Below are 25065 nucleotides of genomic sequence, written 5' to 3'. Positions count from 1 at the left end.
CATGACATCCCAACTCCTATACTCAATGCTCTGATTTATAAAGGCCAACATATCAAAAGCTTTCTTCACCACCCTGTCCACGTGAGATTCCACCTTCAGGGAACTATGCATCATTATTCCTAGATCACTCTGTTCCACTGCATTCTTCAATGCCCTACCATTTACCATGTATGTCCTATTTGGATTATTTCTACCAAAATGTAGCACCTCACACTTATCAGCATTAAACTCCATTTGCCATCATTCAGCCCACTCTTCTAACTGGCCTAAATCTTTCTGCAAACTTTGAAAACCTACTTCATTATCCACAACGCCACCACCTTAGTATCATCTGCCTACTTACTAATCCAATTTACCACCCCATCATCCAGATCATTAATGTATATGACAAACAACATTGGACCCAGTACAGATCCCTGAGACCCACCACTAGTCACCGGCCTCCAACCTGACAAACAGTTATCCACCACTACTCTCTGGCATCTCCCATCCAGCCACTGTTGAATCCATTTTACTACTTCAATATTAATACCTAACAATTGAACCTTCCTAACTAATCTTCCATGTGGAACCTTGTCAAAGGCCTTACTGAAGTCCATATAGACAACATCCACTGCTTTACCCTCATCAACTTTCCTTGTAACCTCTTAAAAAAAATTCAATAAGATTTGTCAAACCTGACCTTCCACGCACAAACCCATGTTGACTGTTCCTAATCAGACCCTGTCTATCCGGATAATTATATATACAAGGTTCCACCTTGTATTGAGGTTCCACCTGCCCCAGAAGAGGTCCCAATTATCCAGAAATCGGAATCTCTACCCCCTGCTACAATTCATCAGCCATGCATTTATCAGCCATCTCATTCTATCCCAGTCCTCACTGTCATGTGGCACAGACAGTAATCCCGAGATTACTACCCTTGAGATCCCGCTTCTCAGCTCCTTCCTAACTCCCTATATTCTTTTTTCAGGACCTCCTCCCTTTTTCTTTCTATGCTGTTGGTACCAATATATACCACGACTTCTGTCTGCTCATCCTCCCTTTTCAAGATATTGTGGACACGCCTAGAAGCATCTCAGACCTTGGCACCTAGGAGGCAAACTACCATCCATGTTTCCTTTTCATGTTCACAGGATCGCCTACCTGTCTCCCCGACTGTAGAGTCCCCTATTACTGCTGCCGTCCTCTTCAGTTCCCTTTCCTTCTGAGCCCCAGGAACAGATTCAGTGCCAGAGGTATGGCCACTGTTGCTTCCCCAAGGTAGTTCCCACCCTTCCGATAGTACTCAAAATGAAATACTTATTGTTGAGGGGGATGGCCACAGGGTGCTTTCCACTATCTGATGTTCTCCCTTCCCTCTCCTGATAGTCACTCATTTATCTGACTCCTGTAACCTTGGGGTGACTCCCTTCCCATCACTCCTGTCTATCACTGCTTCCCTTCCCCTAACAAGCCAAACGTCATCAAGCTGCATTTCCAGTTCCTTAACCTAGTCTCTAAGGAGCTGCATCTCAGTGCACCTGGGAGGCTGGGAGTCTCCTAGAAATCCCACATCTGACACCTGGAACAGAATACTGGCTCTGTAGGCAGACCCACCCTATTCTCTCGAGATTTTATAAGGAACGAACTAACCTGCTTACCTTGCCTCTGCCTATTCTCACCAAAGCTCTGTTGAGCCAAAGCCTTACTACTCTGACTCAACACTACTCGGATGACCGCTCCCATGATAACTGCCCCGCTAGGCGGTACCTCTCTTTTATAGAGACTGGGTTTCCCATTGAAAATCTTTTTCGGACCTGCTCAGGAATGCTCCTGTTGCGTCTGCACAGTACTCCAATCACTGACTGACGGAGAAAATCTTGCTGCTTTTATTTTGCTTGGGATTGTTTCTTTGCTCTTGAAATAGCCTTCTGCAAGTCATACCTGGTTTTTCTGCACAAACCTGGCTCTCCAGATTTAAATGCCACAGACCTATTTCTGACTTGTGGGTTTAGAATAGCATAGTAAGTACTCTTGATGGTGGTGTAACAGTGGTCCAGTGGGTAGTTTCCTCTGGTACTACAAGTGATTTGTTGATGATAATTATTAGGTGACTTTTTCAATCTGACCTGATTAAAATCCACCAGAATGATGGTGATGGTGTCAGGGTGTGCTGTTTCATCCATGTTGTGCAGATCATTGAGAGCCTGTTTGACATTAGCCTGAGGTGGAATGTACACCACTACCAACATGATCACTGAAATCTCCCACAGCAAGTACAATGGACAGCACTTGATTTCGAGATATTCCAGATCTGGTGAACAGAATCGAGACATCACTGACACATTTGTGCACCAAGAGGAGTTGATCATGAAGCATAGACCTCCACCTCTGCTTTTGAAAGATTTGACAGTCCTATCCTGACAGTGTATAGTGAACCTGACCAAGTCCCAGGTCCTCCTGTTCCACTGCAATACCCAATTCCTTCTTATTCTTGATATACAATGGTTTGACTTTCCAAAATTCATTACTTCATATTTATCTGTATTGATTTTCATTTGCCACTCCTCAGCTCACTTTCTGAACTGGTCAAGTATTGTACAATAACCTTCTTAAACATAGAAAACCTACAGCACAATACAGGCATTTCGGCCCACAAAGTTGTGCCGAGCATGTCCCTACCTCAGAAATTACTGGGCTTCCCTATTGCCCTCTGTTTTACTAAGCTCCATGTACCTATCTAATTGTCTCTTAAAAGACCCTATCGTATCCATCTTCATTTTCAACATCTCCTATTCTCCTAACATCCACAAACTTACCGATCAAGCCTTGTGCAATTGCATCCTAATCATTTATGTAGATATCCAACATCAGCCCTGTGGCATCACTGGTCTCCATTCTGAAGAACATACTTCAATCACCACCCTCTGCTTCCAATGAACCTCCCTCTAGCTTCCTCATGCTGAAGTCAATATTCAGTTACTTGGTCTTGCTGGCATTGAGAAGGAAGTTGTTGTTGTAGCAGCACTCAGCCAGATTTTGAATCTCTGTCCTATCAGCTGATTCATCACCATTTGATTTGGCCAATGACAGTGGTGTCAACAAACGTAAATATGGCATTGGAGCTGTGCTTAGCCTCACAGTGTAAGGTGAGCAGAGCAGGGGGCTAAGCACACAGATGTGTTGCACCTGTGCTGAGGGAGATTGTGGAGGAGATGTTGTTGCCTACCTGAATGACTGAGGTCTGCAAGTGAGGAAATTGAGGGACCCATTGCACAAGGAGGTATTGAAGCTTAAGATTAGTTTTGAGGGGATGATTGTATTGATTGAGTGCTTAGCTGTAGTCGATAAAGAGCATCCTGAAGTTGAGCATCAGAATCAATGAAGTATGTTTCACTTATTGCCAATAAGTAAATATACTTCATAAATCAGAGTACTGAGTACAGGGAGGTGGGATGTTATGTTGAAGTTCTTTAAGACGTTGGTGAGGCCTAATTTGGAGTATGGTGTGCAGTTTTGGTCACCTACCTACAGGAAAGATATAAATAAGGATGAAAAAGTACAGAGAAAATTTACAAAGATGTTGCCAGAACTGGAGGACATGAGTTGTATGGAAGGATTGAATAAATTTGGACTTTATTCATCGGTATGTAGACGATTGAGAAGAGATTTGATAGAGGTATACAAAATTATGAGATGTATAGATATGGTTAATGCAAGCAGGCTTTTTCCACTGAGTGGGACTACAACCAGAGTTCATGGGTTAAGGGTGAAAGGTGGAAAGTTTAAGGGCAACATGAGGGAAAACTTCTTCACTCAGAGGGTGGTGAGAGTGTTGAATGATCTGCCAGCACATGATGCATGCAAGCTCGATTTCAATGTTTAAGAGAGGTTTGTATAGGGATATGGAGGGTTATGGTTCTGGTCATGAGTGTATGGAACGAGCTGCTGGCACGTGGTGCATATGTGCTCAATTTCAGCATTCAAGAAAAGTTTGGATAGGTGCATGGATTGTAGGGGTATGGAGGGCTATGGTTCCAGTGCAGGTTGATGGGAGTCAGTAGTTTAAATGGTTTGCCATGGACTAGATGGGCTGAAGGGTCTGTTTCTGTGCTATAATTTTCTATGACTCCATGACCTAATGAAGGGAAAGGAGTGAAGAGCAATTGGGAGGCTTTTGAGAGTGTCAGAACCACTCTGGAGCTTGTGCTGGATGAAAAACAGTACTGGTATTTGTGAAAACTGTGGTAGACTGATTCTCATGGATTCCCTGTTCTGATAAACAGACCTCGATGAGTGTGTGGAATACCCAACGATCTGCGGCTCCAAACGTTGTGAGAACACCCCCGGCTCCTTCCAGTGCATCACCGAGTGTGGAGTGGGATTCCAGCTGAGCCCCGCCCAGCAGTGTGTTGGTGAGTTGTTTCTCTGAACCCGGCCACAGTTCACAACCTTCAATGCTGGGGATTGAGGAATAGGTTGCTGAGTCTCCGAATGCAAAAGGATCATTGTGATATCCTTTACTGGGGCCCTGCCCTAATGTCCCTCGCTGGTTTGTGGACGTTCAACAATCACGTAAGTAAGATCATAAGATAGAGGAGCAGAATTGAGTTATTTGTCCCTTTGAGCCTGCTCCACCATTTCATCATGGCTGATCCACTTCCCTTTCAGCCCCAGTCTCCCGCCTTCTCCCCGTATCTCTTCATGCCCTGACTAATCAAGAATTTGTTATACTCTGCCTTAAATATACCCAATGACTTAGCCTCCTGTGACAACGAATTCCACAAATTCACCACTCTCTGGCTAAAGAAATTCCTCCTCATCTCTGTTCTAAATGAGGCTCTACCCCCTGGTCCTAGTCTCCCCCACCATAGGAAACATCCTCTGCACATCCACTCTATCTAGCCCTTTCAACATTTTCAATAAAATGGCAGCACATTTGCATATAATCTAACAGATAAAATGGAGACATAGGTTGCTGGGTGACCAGACTGGATGTTTAACGTTCCAGGTTATACCATGTTCTGAAAGAACAGGCCAGAAAGGGAAAGGAGTCAGGTACCATTCTTAATCAGTTAGAAACATAGAAAACCTGGAGCACAATACAGGCCCTTCAGCCCACACTGCTATGCTGAACATGTAGTTTCTTTAGAAATTACCTAGGGTTACTCATAACCCTCTGTTTTGTTAAGCTCCATGTGACTAAAAGACCGGTATCTGCAGTTGTACTGTGGCACTACACAGGCAGTGAATAATAACGTTTTGGAGTGAAGTTATGAGATCAAAGGAAGGAAAATATAGGTGGGACGCCATGGGGGAATATGAAGAAAACTGTCATTGTTATGTGAGATTTTTCATTGGAATACAGATCCATAATTCTTTGACGGTAGTCTCACAGGTAGATGGGGTGACTGCAAAGGTTTCCTCTGGGTGCTCCAGTTCCCTCCCAGTCCAAAGATGCACCACTTGGTAGGTTAATTGGTCATTGTAAATTGTCCCTTGATTAGGCTGGGATTAAATCAGGGGTTGCTAGGTGGTATGGCTCGAAGGACCTGAAGGGAACTTCCTCTGCTGTATCCCAGTACGTAAATAAATATTGAGTAGAAGAACTGAGCTGGCAAGGGTATAGTAGAAGAAATGTTGGTGGAATTTTCCCTGAGCTTGCTTCTTAAAGCAGAACATCAGTGAACCTACCTGGGGCTAGGTTATTGTGGATCTAAACTATTGTCTTTGACTTAACTAAGGGCAATGATAATGCATTGAAGATGTCTAAGGTCTAAGGTGGACTGGGAAGTATTCTAACCGCAGATACTGAAAAAGGGGTTCTATGAGAAAGAGGCACAATCTGTGGATAGCAAAGGAGATAAAGAATTCAATTCAGATCAGTTCAATTCAAGTTTAATTGTCATTCAACCATACATGAATACCCATGATTACTGACAAATGAAACAGAATTCCCCCAGAGCCAAAGTACAAAACACAAAACCAACAGTCACATTCAGCACAAAGCACACATATCACATATAAGATACCAAGATAACAAGCACATTTTATCAGTAGGATACAGCCATGCAAAATAAATCGTCTAGATCCTGAAACAATGGACGCCGCAGAGATCTGCAGTCAACCAAAATACAGCTCGTCTTCTGCCAAATTTATACTGGTAGTTGGGGGGGTGGGGAGGTTGCAGTAACAACTCCAGGCTGCACACTGCTCCACACCAGCCCCAGTGGATGCACTGGCTCTCATGCCTCTCTCCTGACAGCATCACTAAGGCTTGAAGCCTCTTCCTCACTACGACGGAGGCCACACAGCTCCCCTGTCATCAGCCCCTGCTGTCTGCCATTAAATCAGTGAACCAGACTTCAGCTCAGGATGTTCAATTCAAAAGGCAAGGAGTTGGACAGAGGATGGGGAAGATTCTAGGATCCAACACTCAACTCACAGGAACTGATTTTGAGAGAAAAGTGATGACAGATGGAATACAGTGTTGGGAAATGTATGGTCATGCACTCTGGTAGAAGAAATAAAAGGGTAGTCTATTTAGTAAATCGAGAGAAAATTCAAAAATCAGATGTGCAGAGGGACTTGGGAATCCTAGTGCAGGGTTCCCTAAAGGTTAATTTGCAAGGTAAGCCAGTGATGAGAAAGGCAAATGTGATGTTAGCATTCATTTCTAAAGGACTAGAATGTATGAGCAAGGATGTAATGTTAAGGCACTGGTGAGACCTTGCTTGGGGTACTGAGAGCAGTTTTGGGTCGCTTAACTTAGAAAGGATGTACTGACTCTGGAGAGGGTTCAAAGGACGTTCACAAAATTGATTCCAGGATTAAACGGTTTGTCATATGAAGAGTATGTTTTGGCTCTGGGCCTGTATTCACTAGAATTCAAAAGAATGAGAGGTGACTTAATTGAAACCTATCAAGTGGTGAAAGGTCTTGATAGAGTGGATGTGGAAAGGCTATTTCCTATGGTGGGGGAGTTTAGGACCAGAGGACACAGCCTCAGAATAGAGGGGTGTCTTTTTAGAACAGAAATGAGGAATTCCTTTATCCAGAGAGTGGTGAATCTTTGGAATTGGTTGCCACAGGTGACTGTACAGGTCAAGTCCACAGGGAATATTTAAGGCAGAAGTTGATTAGTTAGGGCATGAAAGGATAAAAGGAGAAGGAAAGAGATTGGGGCTGAAAAGGAAATGGATCAGCCATGATGAAATGGTGGAGCAGACTCATAGAAGAAACATAGAAAACCTACAGCACATACTGTGCTGAACATGTACTTACTTTAGAAATTACTTAGGGTTACCCATAGTCCTCTATTTTTCTAAGCTCCATGTACCCATCCAGGAGTCTCTTAAAAGACCCTATTGTATCTGCCTCCGCCACCGTTGCTGGCAGCCCATTCCACACACTCACCACTCTCACCAGTGTAAAAAACTTGCCCCTGACAGCACCTCTGTACCTACTTCCAAGCACCTTAAAACTGTGCCCTCTTGTGTTAGCCATAAACAATAGGCCAAATGGCCTACTATGTCTTATGATCTTGTGGTTAATATGAAAATAGGGAGTGAGAGTATCTGTGAATATATAAATCGGAAGAAAACAGTTAAGGTAAGTGTGGAGCCTCTAGTGAATAAAGCTGGTGGATAATGAGAAACACAAAAATGACATCTTTTTCAGTGTTTGCATCAGGCTTCACCCTGGAACACACTTTAAATATCCATATCAGTTCTGCTAATTTCAAACAGCCAGGTAGGGCAGCCTGGTAGTGTAGTGGTTAGCACAACACTTTACAGTACAAGCGATCCGGGTTCAATTCCCACTGCTGCCTTGTAAGTTTCCTCTGCGTGTTCTGGTTTCCTTCCACAGTCCAAAGATGTACCAGTTGGTAAATTGTCCCGTGTTTAGGCTCTACTGAAGAAGCATAAAGAAATGGGCAAAGTTGAGACCAGAAATGCAGTAGTCAGCCATGGAAACTGAGTGCAGCACATGAGAGACACATCGAACTGATATCCTTTCTAGATCGGAAGAAGTCCGCTCTGAACTCTCAGAAACCACTGGAATCCCATTACCCTCCTCTACAGTCCAGAGAAACCTTGTCAGACATGGTCTAAATGGAAGAGTCGCTACCAAAAAGCTATTCCTCCAAAGTGAAAACAAAGCCAAGTGAACAATAGTGAATGCACACACTAGTTGTGAACACTATCAACACCAGCCATCTAATCGGACCACAGACACCCCTCCCTAAGCCTCCCACCTCCTGAACTTGGCCCGAAGTTTAACACTTACTGACAGAACAACTGTTGAGCGTCTGTCAGCACTGAGCATCCCATGCACCTTACTGTGACTTAAGAGTCAGCAGATTCTCCAACCTCACACCTCCCGTTCACTGCAGGACATCTAAAAATGTGGGTGGAGTACAGGCTCCTATCTACGTTGGAATTATTCCCAATATTCCCAGGAATATATGAGAGTCTGGGATATCAATCAACAGACCAAACCTGAGGAGGCTGAAGTGAGAAATCCCAGCTGGAAGAGACGAGTGTGGGGAACTCACAGCTTCACCAACAAAGAGCTGCAGACATCCACGAGGGAATCACTGAAGGACAGGTGTGACTGTGAGAGTGCAATTTCTGCAGGTGGGAACCAAAATGTGTCAGAGTCCACGTTGAAGAGAGAAGCGTTAAGGATATGGGACTGTTCATGACAGAGAGTGTGTTAGGGAGTGTGATTTTCTCTCATGGAAAGTGAAGGGGCAGTTTGCAGCTGAACTGGAGGGGGACTAATATCCTAGTGGGAAGTTTTGCTAGTGTCACACAGGGGCAGGGGAATGTTCAAACTAGAGTTGCAGGTGGACAGGAACCAGAGTGTCACAACAGATAGTGGTGTGGTTATGGAGAAAAATGTTGTTAACCCACATACAAGGCCAGGAATTAAAAGGTTGAGCATGTTGGGACGAATGCTCAGAGCTGCGTATATTTCAATGCAAGAAGTGTCAGGAAGTGTATGGTCATGCATTTTGGTAGAAGAAGTAAGAGCATAGACCATTTTCTAAATGAAGAGAGAATTCAAAAATCTGAGGTGCAACAGGTCTTGGGAGTTCCTGTGTAAGAGTCCCTAAAGGTTAATTTCAGTGGTTTCAAAGGACATTTAATGTCAGGGAAATGTATACAATATACATCCTGAAATGCTTTTTCTTCACAACCATCCACAAAAACAGAGGAGTGCCCCGAAGAATGAATGACAGTTAAATGTTAGAACCACAAAGTCCCTCCCAGCTCCCCCCTCCTGCATGCAGGCGGCATCAAGCAACAATCCCCCCTCCCCCCACCAGCAAATAAAAGCATCGGCACCCACCACTGAGCATTCAAGCCTTAACAAATCAACAGCAAAGACACAGTCTTGCAGTTACCCAAAGACTGGTTTCACCCGGTTTTTGATATATATTCTCATTCATTCTCTCCCTCTCCCTCTCCCTCTCCCTCCCCCTCCCCTCTCTCTCCCCCTCTCTCTCTCTCTCCCTCTCCCTCTCCCTCCCCCTCTCTCTCCCTCTCCCTCTCCCTCTCCCTCTCGTGTGCAGAGGGATATAGATAGGTTAAGTGAGTGGCCAAGGTCTAGCAGATGGAATACAATGTTGGTAAATGCGAGATTATCCACTTTGGAAAGAATAATAGAAGAGCATATTATTTAAATGGTGAAAGATTGCAGCATGCTGTTGTGCAGAGGGACTTGGAAGTGCTTGTGCATGAATCGCAAAAAGTTGGCTTGCAGATGCAACAGGTTATTAAGAAGGCAAACGGGATGTTGGCCTTCATTGCTAGAGGGATTGAATTCAAGAGCAGGGAGGTCATGCTGCAACTATGCAGGTACTGGTGAGGCTGCACCTGGAGTACTGTGTGCAGTTCTGGTCTCCTTACTTGAGGAAGGATATACCGGCTTTGAAGGCAGTGCAGAGGAGGTTCACCAGGTTGATTCCAGAGATGAAGGGGTTAACCTATCAGGAGCGATTGAGTCACCTGGGACTACACTCTCTGGAATTCAGAAGAATGAGAGGGGATCTTACAGACACATACTAAATTTCGAATGGGATAGATAAGATAGAAGTAGGAAAGTTGTTTCCATTGGTAGGTGAGACAAGAACTAGGGGACATTGCCTCAAGATTCAGGGAGAAGATTTAAGATGGAGACGAGGAGAAACTGTTTTTCCCAGGGAGTGGTGAATCTGTGGATTTCTCTGCCCAGGGAGGCAGTTGAGGCTTTTTCACTAAATATATTTAAGATACAATTAGATAGATTATTACATAATAGGGGAATTAAGGGTTATGGGGAAAAGGCAGGTAGATGGAGCTGATTTTATGGACAGATCAGCCATGATCTTATCGAATGGTGGGGCAGATTCGATGGGCCGGATGACCCACTCCTACTCCTATTTCTTAAGTTCTTATGTCTCCGTTTTCACAGCGAGTGGGGAGACATAACAAACAACTCACTGCTTTACGCTGTTAAAAGTCCGTTACGTTGCTTTTTTTTCGAGCTCTGTGCTCAAAGATCACAAGTCTCTGGGCACACAGCCGCAGATAGTCCGACTCTCCCGACGACACACAGGTCTCCTGCCGTGACACCGATCATCAATCCGCCCGTCTCCAGAGCCCCAAGATCCTAGGCCTCCAAAACTGAGTTAGACTCTTAGGCCAAGCCCTTGGCATGCCGAGCAACGGCCAGTTATGAAACCCCGAGAATGGGTCTCATTCCAGCAAAGAACCGTAGTCAGCGTGTAACACCAGGTCAGGGTCTTCGAAAGAACCCTGAAAGGGAAAAATAAAGATATTAAAGATGGAAGTAGAGCTGTTTCTGAAGATGCACGCAAAGGAGTCGCCGTTTAGAGCCATCATTACCCCGCTCTGCCTCAATTTGCAGATTGAAATGGTGGTGAGGAAGGCAAATGCAATGTTAGCATTCATTTGAAGAACACTGGAATATAAAAACAAGGATGTAATGTTCAGGTTTTAAAAAGCACTGGTAATGCCTCACTTGGAGTATTGTGAGCAGTTTTGGGCCCTTTATCTAAGAAATGATGTGTTGACATGAAAATGATTCTGGGATTGAAAGGCTTACCATATGAGGAGCATTTGATGGCTCTGGCCTGTACTCACTGGAATTCAGTAGAATGAGAGAGGATCTCTTTGATATCTAACAAGCTTTAAAAGACCTCTGTAGGATGGATGTTTCCAATGGTGGGAAAGTTTAAGACCAGAGGACACAGCCTCACAATAGAGATGTATTCATTTAGAACAGAGTTGAGAAGGAATTTCTTTCGCTAAAGTGGTGAATCTGTGGAATTTATTGCCACAGGCAGTTGTGAAGACCAAGTTACTGGGTACATTTAAGGCTGAGATTGTTAAGTTCTTGAATGGTCGGAGCATGAAGGGTTACAGGGAGAAGGCAGGAGATTGGGACTGAGAGGGAAATGGATCAGCCATTATGTAATGGTGGAACAGACTTGATAGGCCAAATGGCCTAATTGTGCTCCTGTACCTTATGGTGGAGGAAAGGCGGATGAGCTTGGGGCATAGATCAGCATGTGGAATTATGATATTGCAGCCATTAGTGAGAATTGCTTGCAGGAGGGTCATGACTGGCAGCTCAGTGTTCCTGGATTCCATTGTTTTAGTTGCGACAGAGCAGAAGGGATTAAAGGAGGATCGATGGCATTACTAGTCAGGGAGGTGGCACGGCAGTGGACAGACTGGAGAGCACGTCTAGTGAAGCTTTTTGGGTGGAAATGAGGAACATGACCAGGTTAATGAGATTATATTACAGAGTGCCAAACACTCCACGGGTTTTAGAGAAGTTTGTAGAGAGATCGCAGACAATTGCAAAAAGCATAAAGTTGTGATAATAGGTAATTTTAACTTGTACTGGGGCATGAGACAGGGCATGAGACAGAGGTTTGTGAAAGGGACCGTAATACCTTCAGTTTCAAGGTAATTATTGGAAAGGATTCTAAATTGGAGTTCAATGTTGATGGTATCAGGTTCAATCTGACTAATATGGATTAGGATAGGTAGGTTTTTGGCAAAAGTATACTTGGTAAACGGGAGGACTTCAAAAATGAAATTTTGAGAGCAGAGAGTATGTTGCTGTCAGAATAAAAGGCAAGGATAACAGGTTTAGGGAACCTTGTTTTTCCAAGAGATATTGTGGCCCTGGTTAAGAAAAGGGAAGTGCATAGCAGGTAGAGACAGGCAGGAATAAATTAGGTACTTGAGTATAAGCAACGCAAGAGAACACTTGAGAAGGGAATCAGGAGGGCTAAAATAAGGCAAAATGGTTCTCTAGCAGATAAGTTGAAGGAGAATCCTAAGGGCATCTACAGATATATTAAGAGCTAAAGGATAGCATGGGGCAAAATTGGTTTTCTGGTAATCATGCATGGAGCTCAAGGAGGTGGGGGAAGATCTTAAATGGATTTTTTTTTTCATCTGTACTTAATCTAGAGAGGAATAGAGTCTGTAGATGTGAAGAAAAATGCAGCAGCAAGACCCTATAGAGCATAGACCCTATAGAGATTACAGAGGAGGAGGCATTTGCTGTCTTGAGGCAGATTAGGGTGGATAGATCCCCAGGGCCTGACAAGATGTTCCCTCGGACCCTGTGTGAGGCTAGTGTGAAAATTCCGGGGATAATTAAAACATCCTTAGCCACAGGCATGATGCCGCAGAGTTGGAGGAGAGCTAACGTTGTTCTGCTGTTAAGAAAGGCTCTAAGAATAAACTAGGAAATTATAGGCTGGTGAGCCCGACATCAACAGTGGGAACATTATTGGAAGGTATTCTAAGTGACCAGATATATATAGGTATTTGGATATACAAGGACAGATTAGTCATAGTCAGCATGGTTTTGTGTGTGATAAGTCATGTCTAACTAATCTAATAGAGTTTTTCGTGTAACTTACAGGGAAGTTAATGAAAGCGAAGCAGTGAATGTTATCTACATGGATTTTAGCAAGCTTAACTGGACCTGTAAATTTGCATAAGACACTAAGATTGGGGGGACGTCACGTGATGACGTAGGATCAAGACGCGGGAACCCAGCTCTCCCATAAAAAATCAGTAAATTAATGTTTAAGTGAAGAAAAGTTACTTACAAACTACTCTGGATTGTTTCAAACTATGTCTCATAAACAGAAGACACTAAGATTGGGGGTGCATTGGACAGTGAAGAAGACTATCAGAGCTTGCAACGAGATCTAGACCAGCTGGAAGAATGGGCTGAAAAATGGCAGATGGAATGTAATACAGACAAGTGTGATGTTTTGCACTTTTTGAGGACCAAGTTGTTGGTGAGGTCTAATTTTGAGTATTGTTGGCAGTTTTGGTTATCTCCTATGGGAAAGATACAAATAAGGTTGAAAGAGTACAGAGAAAATTTACAAAGATGTTGCTGGGACTTGAGGACCTGAGTCTTGCTGAAAAATTCAACATATTAGGACATCATTTCTGAGAGTTTAAACGTTTGAACGGAGATTTGATAGAGGTATACAAAATATGGGGGGTATAGATAGGACAAATGCAAGCAGGCTTTTCCCATTGTGGTTGGGTGAGGCTAGAACCAGAGGTTATGAGTGAAAGGTGAAAAGTTTAAGGGGAACTTGAGGGGGAACTTCTTCACTCAGAGGGTGGCGAGAGTGTGGAACAAGCTGCCAGCAAGTTTGATTTCAATATTTGAGAAGTTTGGATATGTACTTGGATGAAAGGATATGAAGAGCTATGATCTGGGTGGAGGACGGTGGGAGAAGGCAGTTTAATGGATTAGCTGAGACTAGATGGGTCAAAAGGCCTGTTCCAGTGCTGTAGTGGTCTATGAGTCTGTGTGTGAGAGATGGTCAAGGGCGGAAAGTGCAGTGGACAGAACGTGTCAGTGAGTGTTACGGTAACTGGAAGTGATAGAGGAAGTGTGGTTCTGTGACAAGGAGAGGAGGTCTAACTGTGATGGTGAAACGTCCACTGTGACAAGGAGGATCAGTGCTAACAGCGGATTTCTTGCTCCACAGATATAGACGAGTGCAGCAATGCCACCATCTGTGGACCCAATGCCTACTGTCAGAATGTGGCAGCGACGTTCCGGTGTCACTGTGACCAGGGTTACCAGAGGGCATCAGATGGGTCACAGTGTGTGGGTAAGACCTGTGGTGGGAGTGACTGAGGGTATCTGGCAGGGACCTACCCTGATCAAGATTACTCAAGTGTGGCAGATAGTGACTAGCGGTGAAGCACTGCGTGACACCTGTGGTCCTGGTCCTGGAGTCTGACACTTCCCACACCTCTCCATATTTCCTTCCCTCACCATTCTCCCTATCTCTCAGTCTTCTGCCTGCCACTCACTTCCTACTACCTTTTTCTGCCCTCTCTCTCTCTCCCTCTATCCCTTCTGTATCTCTCTGTCCCCATCTCTCTCACTCTCCTATTTCTCATACTCTTGCCCCTCTCTCAATCTCTCACCCCCTTCCTTCATCGTCCCATGAAATCATCAGACATACAAGCAGAATTAGGCCATTTGGTCCATCCAGTGTGCTCCACCGTTCCATCATGGCTGATTTATTATTCCTCCCAACCCTATTCTCCTGCCTTCCCCCTGTAACCTTTAATGCCCTTACTAATCAAGAACTTGTCAACCTCCATTGTGAATTCCACCACCCTTTGGCCAAAGAAATTTCTCATCATCTCTGTTCTAAGAGGACATCCCTCTATTCTGAGGCTGTGTCCTCTGGTTGTAGACTCTCCCAATTTGGGAAACATGTTCTCCACATCTTCTCTGTCTAAGCCCTTCAATATTCCATAGATTTCAATGAGATCCCCATCATTCTTCTAAACTCCAGCAAGTACAGGCCCATCGACATCAGATATCCCTTATATGCTCATCATCATCATTATGTGGGTGATCATGTTCTTTCCATTACCTAGATTGTTCGTGGCAAGTTTTTCTACAGAAAGTAGTTTGCCTGTGCTTTCTTCTGGGCAGTGCTTTTACAAGATGGGTGACCTCAGCCATTATCAATGCCCTTCAGAGATTGTCTGCCAGTCACAGTGGTCGTATACCCATGACTTGTGATATGCAAGTCTTCCGTCCATGACCATCTACCACCTGTCAGATGACCCTGATCCCGGGGATAAGCAGTGATATGTTGGGCCGAATTCACTACTTTTTGTAGGATTTTCTCTTCAAAAGCATTGGTGTTTCCATACCAGGCCATGGTGCACGACACACCTATAGAAATGGGATTAGTGTATGATCAATGTGAATAGTTGTTTTAGGTTCACCACATACTGGGTGGCTGAAAGGCCTGTTTCTGTGCTGAACCTCTCTGTCATGCTCTGAGATGGTGTCAATGCCTACTAAACACTGAGCCATTCAGGCTCTACCATCACTGCAACCTGCACTGACGGGACCCTGATCTCACTAGCGTTCTGTACTAACCCTGCACCTCACGCTTTCTAGGACACTTCTTTACTCGGACATGGTACTCGGAAGTGGTGGTGTATGGGGGGGGGGGGGTTGTTTTTCTTGTTCTGTTTGTGCAGTTTTTTTTAAAGGTGGGGGGTGGGGTTGATGTTCTTGTGACTGTTTGCACGACTTGTTATATTTTCCACATGGGGCTAGGGTTGATGTTTTTCTTTGAACTGGTTTCATGGGTTTCTTTGCTTCGTTGCTGTCTGGAGAAGACGAATCTCAGAGTAGTATACCACATAAATTGATAATAAGTGTAGCTGAACCTTGCATTCATTAGAACCCTACACTAGTTAAGACTCTGTATTCACTAAGATCCAATGTGCAGAAGATTTGCAATGATCAATGTTATCTTGGACATGTTATCACACCTGAATGCTGTTTTCAGGAGAGGTCCGATTGTTCACTTGTGGCACAACATGGCCTTGCGAATGTTTGGAGTTTCCTTCACCAGGACCCAATGTACATGAAGGATTGTTCACCTGTATTTACCTGAAAACTGAATTTGAATCATTTATTTTCTCTGATTTATGTCATGAAATTTGTCATTTTGCAGCAGTACAGAGCAATCCACAAAAAATCTATAAATTACAGCAAGAAATATATCTGAATTCTGGTTAATTGGGCCATTGGTTCAGTGGGGCAACCACTTATTTGAGATAGCTCTTAAAGAACAAAAACAAATTGAGAAATGGCCGGGATTACCTTTATTTATTTGGGACATTATGCTGCAGGAAACAATTGCCAAACAGTCTCTAACTAGTGTCATATAATCATATAACAATTACAGCACGGAAACAGGCCATCTCAGCCCTTCTAGTCCATGCCGAACGCTTACTCTCACCTAGTCCCATCAACCCACACTCAGCCCATAACCTTCCATTCCTTTCCTGTCCATTTACCTATCCAATTTTTTTTAAATGACAATATCGAATCTGCCTCTACCACTTCTACTGGAAGCTCATTCCACACAGCTACCATTCTCTGAGTAAAGTTCCCCCTCATGTTACCCCTAAACTTTTACCCCCTAACTCTCAACCCATGTCCTCTTGTTTGAATCTTCCCTACCCCCAATGGAAAAAGCCTATCCACATCAACTCTGTCTATCTCTATCTCTATGAGCGTTTGGAGAAGTACAGTGTACTCATGGATAGTCAACATGGCTTTGTGAAAGGAAGATCGTGCCTCAAGAGCCTGATTGAGTTTTTTGAAGAGGTAACAAAAGAAATTGATGAGGGTAGGGCAATGGATGTGGTCTACATGGACATTAGCAAAGCATTTGACAAGGTCCCTCATGAGAGACTCATCCAGAAAGTCATGAGGCATGGGATAAGTGGAACCTTGGCTGTTTGGATAAAAAATTGGCTTAAAGGAAGGAAGCAGAGGGTAGTTGTGGAAGGAAAGTATTCTGCCTGGAGGTCAGTGACTAGTGGAGTGCTGCAGGGATCTGTCCTGGGACCCCTGCTATTTGTGATTTTTATAAATGACCTGGATGTAGAAGCAGAAGGATGGTGAGTAAGTTTGCGGATGACACTAAGATTGGAGGAGTTGTGGATGGAGCTGTAGGTTGTCGAAGGTTACAAGAGTATATAGACAGGCTGCAGAGTTGGGCAGAAAAATGGCAGATGGAGTTCAATCTGGACAAGTGTGAGGTGATGCATTTTGGAAGAACAAACCAGAAGACTAAGTACAGGATTAATGGTCAGTTACCTAAGAGTGTGGATGAACAAAGGGACCTTGGGATTCAAATCCATACAGCCCTCAAGGTCGCTGCACAGGTTGATAGGGTAGTTAAGAAGGCCTATGGGATGCTAAGCTTCATTAACAGGGGGAATGAGTTCAAGAGAGGTCATGTTGCAACTCTACAAATCTCTAGTGAGACCGCATTTAGAGTACTGTGTTCAATTCTGGTCACCTCATTATAGGAAGGATGTGGAAGAGGGTGAGGGTACAGAGGAGATTTACCAGGATGTTGCCTGGTTTGGAGAACAAATCATATGAAGCAAGGTTAGCAGAGCTGGGACTTTTCTCTTTGGAGCGTAGAAGAATGAGAGGGGACTTGATAGAGGTCTACAAGATTCTGAGAGGCATAGACAGTGTGGATAGTCAGTACCTGTTTCCCACGGCACCAATAGCAAACACCAGAGGGCATAGGTACAAAATTAAGGAAGGGAAGTTTAGGGGAGACATCAGGGGTAAGTTTTTTTACACAGAGGGTTGTGAGTGCCTGGAATGACTTGCCAGGGATGGTGGTGGAGGCTAAAACATTAAGGGTATTTAAGAACCTCTTGGACAGGTACATGGATGAAAGAAAAATGGAGGGTTATGGGGTAGTGTGGGTTTAGTACATTGTTCTTAAGGATTATATGGGTCGGCACAACATGGAGGGCTGAAAGGCCTGTACTGAGCTGTAATGTTCTATGTTTCTATGGTTCTACCCCCTCATAATTTTAAATACCTCTATCAAGTCCCCCCTCAACCTTCTACGCTCCAAAGATTAAAGACCTAACCTGTTCAACCTTCCTCTTTAACTTAGGTGCTGAAACCCAGGTAACATTCTAGTAAATCTCCTCTGTACTCTCTCTATGTTGTTGACATCTTTCCTATAATTCAGTGACCAGAACTGTAAATAATTCTCCAAATTTGGCCTCACCAATGCGTTGTACAATTTTAACATTACATCCCAACTCCTATACTCAATGCTCTGATTTATAAAGGCCAGCATACCAAAAGCTTTCTTCACCACCCTATCCACATGAGATTCCACCTTCCGGGAACTATGCACCATTATTCCTAGGTCTCTCTGTTCTACTCTCATCTACGAGCACTTGTATGACCATTAGTCACTACACCGTGCTTAGAGTGAATGGTTTTAAATAGTGTGTGTTTGTCTTCAAAATGTCACCAACTGATAGTTGGTGACAAATAAGCAGTAAGACAATTCTGAACTGTTTTGCTCACACGGTTTCAAGCACTCAGGCTTGAAGGTACCAGAAATGGCCGAGAGTGAACATGAAATGATTTCACTACTTCAACAAGTTAGGACTGTGAAGAAATTGAAGGTATCAACAATTATCTTGAATGTTCCAATGAAAATGAAGATTTGGAAGATGCAATCATCTAAAACATTATATGAAGGCAGTCCATTGTCTGCACTAGGTGTCTGCAGCAGAAACTAATACCAAGTTTCATAGAATCAGTAGTGTTCTAATTTGTTCTGTATTTCATTTAAATACATAATTCATCACAGTTAAATGGTAGTTTAACTTTTTAATACCTTTTTAACTATTTGCATGAAACTTCAGCTAACTGGGTACAGCACTTAATTGGACCCAGTGTGGCCCAATTAACCAGAATCCACTGGTGAAAGAGAAAGGAAAGAAAACAGTAAGGATGCTTACATGTCCATTCATAAATCCGATGGCCAAGCGGAAGAAACTGTTCCTGATTCACTCAGTGTGGGTCCTGTACCTCCTCCTTGATGATAACGATGAGAAGAGGGCATGTCCTGTGTGATGAGGGTCCTTAATGATGGATGTGGCCTTCTTGAGGCATCACCTTTTGAAGATGTTCTAGATGCTGGGGAGGCTAGTGCCCATGATGGAGGTGGCTGTATTTGCAACTTTCTGCAGCTTTTTCCCAAACCTGTGCAGTGGTGTGTTTCCATACCAGACACCAATGCTACCAGTCAGGATGTTCTCCATGGTATATCTGCAGAAATTTGCAAGAGTTTAGTGTGTCAAGTACCCCGTGATGGGTTAAGGAACCAGCAGAAATGGAAAACACTTTGGAGTCTGGTATCGCTATAAACAAACAGTGTTTATTAGTAACTATGCAATACGGTACTATAAATGCAAATATATTAAACAGGTTAGCAATGACATATACATACATAAGCGTGGAAATAAGAGCAAAACTAGGCTCTTCCAAACCTAGGGATGAATGGACATAGTCTTCCAATGTTGAAGGGAGTTCAGTTCAGTTCAAGGTAGTTAGTTGAGTAACGTTGGAGAGAGAGCGGTGAGAGGTGAGCTGATGCCGTCAATCTTCCCATTGTCTTCTGAAACCCCTGTTATCCTCCAAAATCCTGTTGAAGTCACCAACTGTGACCATAACACGTACGACCGTTCTTCAGTGATGGAATTATCACCCAGGCGAGGGTGGGCACACAAATAATTCCCCACCGGCTGCACCTTTTCACACTGTGAGAGCCACTGAAATCGATCCTCCAAAGCCCCACCTTCCTGTGGGTACAACAAAGCTTGTCCAGTGTCCAAAGCTTGTCTGTGCATCAGTGGACCTGGTGTTGGACACCAGCTGTCCATCAACCTGCTCCGCCCTGCTCTCTCTGCAAGAGTTTTACAAGCAGGCAAGTGTCCTTGTGGAAAGGTAAACAAACATGTAGAGAAACCATAACATCAATCATCCGAGCAGTCTCAGTCTCTCTCTCTCTCTCTCTCTCTCTCTCTTTGTAACAGCTCAACCAGTGTCCAAAAGTCAGTCTCATTCTCGCGACATTTTATAGTGATTGTCCACAGAAAATATGAACCCTAGGGGTACATAACACGTGACATACCAAATCTTCTCAAACTCCAAATTAAATGTAGCCACTGACGTGCCTTCTCTGTAACTGTATCAATATGTTGAGCCCTGGATAGATCCTCAGGGATGTTGACACCCAGGAACTTGAAATTGCTCACTCTTAAGAAAACTAAAAGAGTAGAGCAAAAGTGAACAAGAAGGTAGTGAGGGTTTGTTCATTGTCCTTTCAGAAACCTGTAGACATCTGTGGCAGATTCAAGCCAGACTAGGTCATCAAGTATAGGGTCTCCCCCTCCACCCTTCCCAAAACATTGACATAAACCTTTGTGCCTCTGTAAACACTGCTGAGTTCTCGGTGGGTGACCTGTTTCTATGAAACAGACCTCGATGAGTGTGTGGAATACCCAACGATCTGCGGCTCCAAACATTGTAAGAACACCCCCGGCTCCTTCCAGTGCATCACCGAGTGTGGAGTGGGATTCCAGCTGAGCCCCGCCCAGCAGTGTGTTGGTGAGTTGTTTCTCTGAACCCGGCCACAGTTCACAACCTTCAGCTCCATCTGTGTCCTTACCCAGTTTGTTAAACCAAGAGCACTTTTACAGACTGAAAAGGGCACAATGTTGGAACACAACGACATTAACAAGGAGACTATGTCTTCTTTTCACTGGAATGCCTTCTACTGCGTTATGGACTCTCAATGCAGCATAATTCAAGGCTTTGAGAATTGCTTTCAAACTTTGGCTAAAGCAAAAGGAACTTATCTCTTACTATCTCTTTTTTTAGTTAGTCCCAACGAAAGGTCTTGGCCCAAAACGTCGACTGTACTTCTTCCTATAGATGCTGCCTGGCTTGCTGCGTTCCACCAGTATTTTGTGTGTGTTGCTTGAATTTCCAGTGTCTGCAGATATCCTCGTGTTTGAGGAACGTATTGAAATTATTTGTCACTGGTTGCAGTCAGTGGTTGGTGAACTGGCCAAGGAAGGAATCAGCCCATCGCAGGGAGTCTGTCTGAGAGTGTGATGGGGCATCTGAGTTTGCCATTGCTAGGTGCGTGAGATAGTCATGGTGAAAGTGTGATGGAGTGACAGTGAGTGTTACAGTGACAACCTGACAGCATGATAGAGAACATGTGACAAGAAGTGAAGGTTTAGTTCTGATGGTGAAATGTCCACTGTGACAAGGAGGATCAGTGCTAACGGCGGATTTCTTGCTCCACAGATATAGACGAGTGCAGCAATGCCACCATCTGTGGACCCAACGCCTACTGTCAGAATGTGGCAGCGTCGTTCCGGTGTCACTGTGACCAGGGTTACCAGAGGGCATCAGATGGGTCACAGTGTGTGGGTAAGACCTGTGGTGGGAGTGACTGAGGGTATCTGGCAGGGGTCGACGACGTTGGTTCAGATCACTCACAAGTGCCAGGTGGAGACCACCAGTGACTCCCGTGGTCCTGGTCCTGGTGCTGTGATGCAATGGGAATCTCCATAGTAACTGGAACCATTGGCATCACACATTGAAACATAGAAACAGCTGTCAATGAGGCTGTTCAGCTGTCCTTGTCTTTGCAAGAACTCTGTAACCCTCCAAGTAGTCTTGCCATTACATTTTCCCACAGCCCGCTATATCTTTGTCCTTTGATATTTTCTTTTGATATTTTTCAACCTGATTTCTTTCATGCATCATGGAACAAGGCATGTTTCTATCTCCCCTTGCTTCAAAGTTCAAAGTACATTTATTATCGAAGTATGTATGCATAAGATTAGGCAGCCACAAAACAAAGAAACCAAAAAGAACCCATACAAAATAAGAAGACCATTGAACACCCAATGCGCAGAGAAGGTAAAACAAATTGTGCAAACAATAAAAGTAAACAAATAGCATTCAGAACAAAAGTGAGTTCTCAGACACAAAGCCCAGAGCAGCCGAAACAGGCCCACAGCCTCAGTCACACAGCTTCATCCTCAGTGCAGTGGAGAGCAGAGTAAACGTCACAGAGTAGTGAGTAAAACCAGCCCACTCTTGCTTCTGGTCCCAACACCCTGCCTTTGCATTTAACTCATCCTCGCTGTAAGGCCTGGGCTCTGTCTCATCGATACAGTCTGAGCCTGGACCTGACAGTCACTTTTCAGCCTGTACCTGACCTTTCCAAGTTGTATATCCATTGCACACTTCATGACTTGTAGCATCTCTTGCAAATCTCTCGAAGTCCCTGCTTCTTCCTGATTGCTCCCTCATAAATCTCCAGACTGCAGTATCTTCCAAACGTCTGGACTCCAGAGAGCGAAGAGATTCTTCATCACGAACACGACCCAGTGGTTTATAAAGATTTTGCTTTATTTCCTTGCTTTGTCACTCTTTGCCAAAACATCAAAGCCCATGATCCTGTCAGCCTCTGTACAGCCAAATTCAGAATCACCAACACGTCATGAAATTTGTTGTCTTTGCGGCAGCAATACAATGCAATACATGATAATAGAGAAAGAAAAACTTCAGTTACAGTAAGTGTGTGTTTATATATATAAAATAGTTAAATTAAATAAGTAGTATAAGTAGTACAAAAACAGAAATAAACAAGTAGTGAGGCAGTGTTCGTGGGTTCAAAGTCCATTCAGAAATTGGATAGCAGAGGGGAAGAAGCTGTTCCTGAATCATTGAGTGTGTGCCTTCAGGCTTCTGTACCTCCTCCCTGATGGTAGCAATGAAACAAGGGCATGTCCTGGGGGATGCGGGTCCTTAATAATGGATGTCGCCTTTATGAGGCGGAGACTGGTCCCCATGATGGAGCTGACTAAGTTTACAGCTCTCTGCAGCTTATTTCAGTCCTGTGCAGTAGCCCCCCTCCCTCCCCCATACCAGATGGTGATGCAGCCAGCTATAATACTCTCCAGGGTACATCTGTAGAAATTTGTTTTGACTTTGGTGACATCCCAAATCTTCTTAAACTCCTAATGAAATATGGCCACTGCTGTACCTTCTTTGTAGTTGCATTGATATGTTGTGTCTCAGATTATATCCTCAGTGATTCTCAAAGGTTTATATTTCCTTCCTTTCATGCCTCTTTGTTCCTTTACCTCACAAAATTGTATTAGTTGTCCCAGCATCTGTAGTCTCTTCTATGTCCTGTATCATCTGGTTAATGTACAGTATCTTTAACTATACCTCCCACAAAATGTATCAGCAGTGGATCACTGTTAAATTCCATCTTTAAACATGCACCTTCCCTCCTCTGCCCCCCTGAAGTCTCTCCCTGCTGTGCTCCTTCTTTCACACTACAGATCTCTAGGAAATGATGCCTCTACCCAAGTCCATGCTATTATTGTGTATCAAAAGGAGCAGAGATTCCAATCCCCAACTCCAGGGGCTCCTGCCTGGCAACCATTGCTCACTTCTTTGCTTCCATTTCCAGACAATCTCTGAATTGCTGGGGGTTTGCTAAGGCATGCAGTAGCATCCACCAATCTCTTGGCATGGTTTCCCTCTAACAAACTTGCATTGATTGTCAGTTACAATGATAAAGGAACCAAAATGCCACCAGCTGTTGTCTCTTGCTGATAGTATACATACCGTTTGATCTGTGTTTGTTTTCTGATCCTCGAGGTTCTCTGGGAGTCAAGAATGACGAGCAATCTTAATTCTTACAGTTGTTTATTTTAAACTACACAATAAACATACAAATACTAAGCAAGCTAAATAAAGAGCTGAGAAACAGTGCTAAGAGCTGCAATGAATGCATAGAAAAAAAGATTAAGGAATGAAAGATGGAGCCTCTAAAAAGTCTATCACCTTTTATAACCCAGATAACCGAAATTCCTTAGATAAGAATAAACCAATCAATGGTTGCACAATTACATCATGTGCTAACACTTTGCCAGTGAAAAATGAGAAAGGTGATAAACTGTTAATTTAGCTGCTATATCGCTATCTACCATCCAGTGGGGATGAAAAATGCGTGAATTTGTTAGGAAGTACAAATGATTAAACTACAAGTTCAGCCTTACATTAATACATTTTATAGAAAGTATTTTACGAAATCAGAAGGTTCCAACGGTATGTTCCATTGAAGCCTATGGGTTACATCAAGAGTGGTCATCACATTGCTGTGCCTAAGTCATTGACTGTTGCCTCTTACTGATAGTATACATGCATGTGTCAGGTCAAGGATTTAACAAAAGAAAAACAACAGAAATAGGAGCAGGAGAAGGCTACTCAGACTCAGTGAATCTGGATTATAATCCCAGCTCTGTATCCAATCTCACCTTTCACCCCTTTGTTTATCCTCAATCCTGCACGTTTAGGTTTTTTTTGTGCACCATTTCCTGCATCGTATATGTCCTTCCACTAAAAGAGACCAATACTGGACACAGTACTCCAGTGACCTTTATAACAGAAGGAAAACTTCGTGACCTTTGTAATCAGTTCTCATTGTGATGAACCATAACATTCTGGTAGTTTTTCAAATTATGTGTTTTACATGCCCATTAACCTTCAGTGAACCATGTACGAAGACCTCCAGTTCTCGCTGCATCTCTCACTTATCCAATAAGTTTCAGGCCAGGACTGTGTTTTTTATCACCTTATTGACTTCTCAAGTCGTTTCTCATCCTCCTTTGCTCTGAAGAGAAAAGCCCTAACTTGTTCAACCGGTCCTCATAACGCAAGCTCACTAATCCAGGCAGCATCCTGGTACATCTCCTCTGCAGCCTCTCTAAAGCTTCCGTATCCTTCCTGTAATGAGGTGACCAGAAGGGAACACAATGCTCCAAGTGTGGTCGAACCAGAGTTTTATAGAGCTGCAACATTACCTCCCAGCCTCTGAACTCAAACTCCTGACTAATGAAGGACAATACACCGAATGCCTCTTAACCTCCCTATCAAGTTGTGTGGCAACCTTGAGGGATCAGTGCTCATGGACCCCAAGTTCCCCCTTTTCCTCCACACTGCTAAGAATCGTGCCATTAACCTTGTTCTCTCTCTTCAAGTTTGGACTCCCACAAAGTGTATCACTACCTACTTTTCCAGATTGAATTCTATCTG

The 25065-nt window shown here is 43.7% G+C and overlaps 1 protein-coding gene across 9 annotated transcripts in view; it reads left to right on the top strand.

Annotated features, from left to right (window-relative positions):
* Window positions 1–25065, top strand: part of LOC132402220 (latent-transforming growth factor beta-binding protein 4-like) — a 217568-nt gene that overhangs the window by 157090 nt on the left and 35413 nt on the right. For 8 of the 9 annotated variants that reach the window (XM_059984967.1, XM_059984969.1, XM_059984971.1 and 5 more), the window contains 3 exons: window positions 4269–4397; window positions 14036–14161; window positions 21250–21375. In XM_059984967.1, the coding sequence (XP_059840950.1) occupies window positions 4269–4397; window positions 14036–14161; window positions 21250–21375 (381 nt within the window). The remainder of the gene's footprint in view (window positions 1–4268; window positions 4398–14035; window positions 14162–21249; window positions 21376–25065) is intronic. The other variant, XM_059984970.1, reaches the window with a different exon arrangement.

Source organism: Hypanus sabinus, chromosome 11 (genome assembly GCF_030144855.1).
Source record: "Hypanus sabinus isolate sHypSab1 chromosome 11, sHypSab1.hap1, whole genome shotgun sequence".
Lineage (NCBI taxonomy): Eukaryota > Metazoa > Chordata > Chondrichthyes > Myliobatiformes > Dasyatidae > Hypanus > Hypanus sabinus.
Note: the sequence above shows the minus strand (reverse complement) of the source record. Positions and strands in the feature narration are given on the sequence as shown.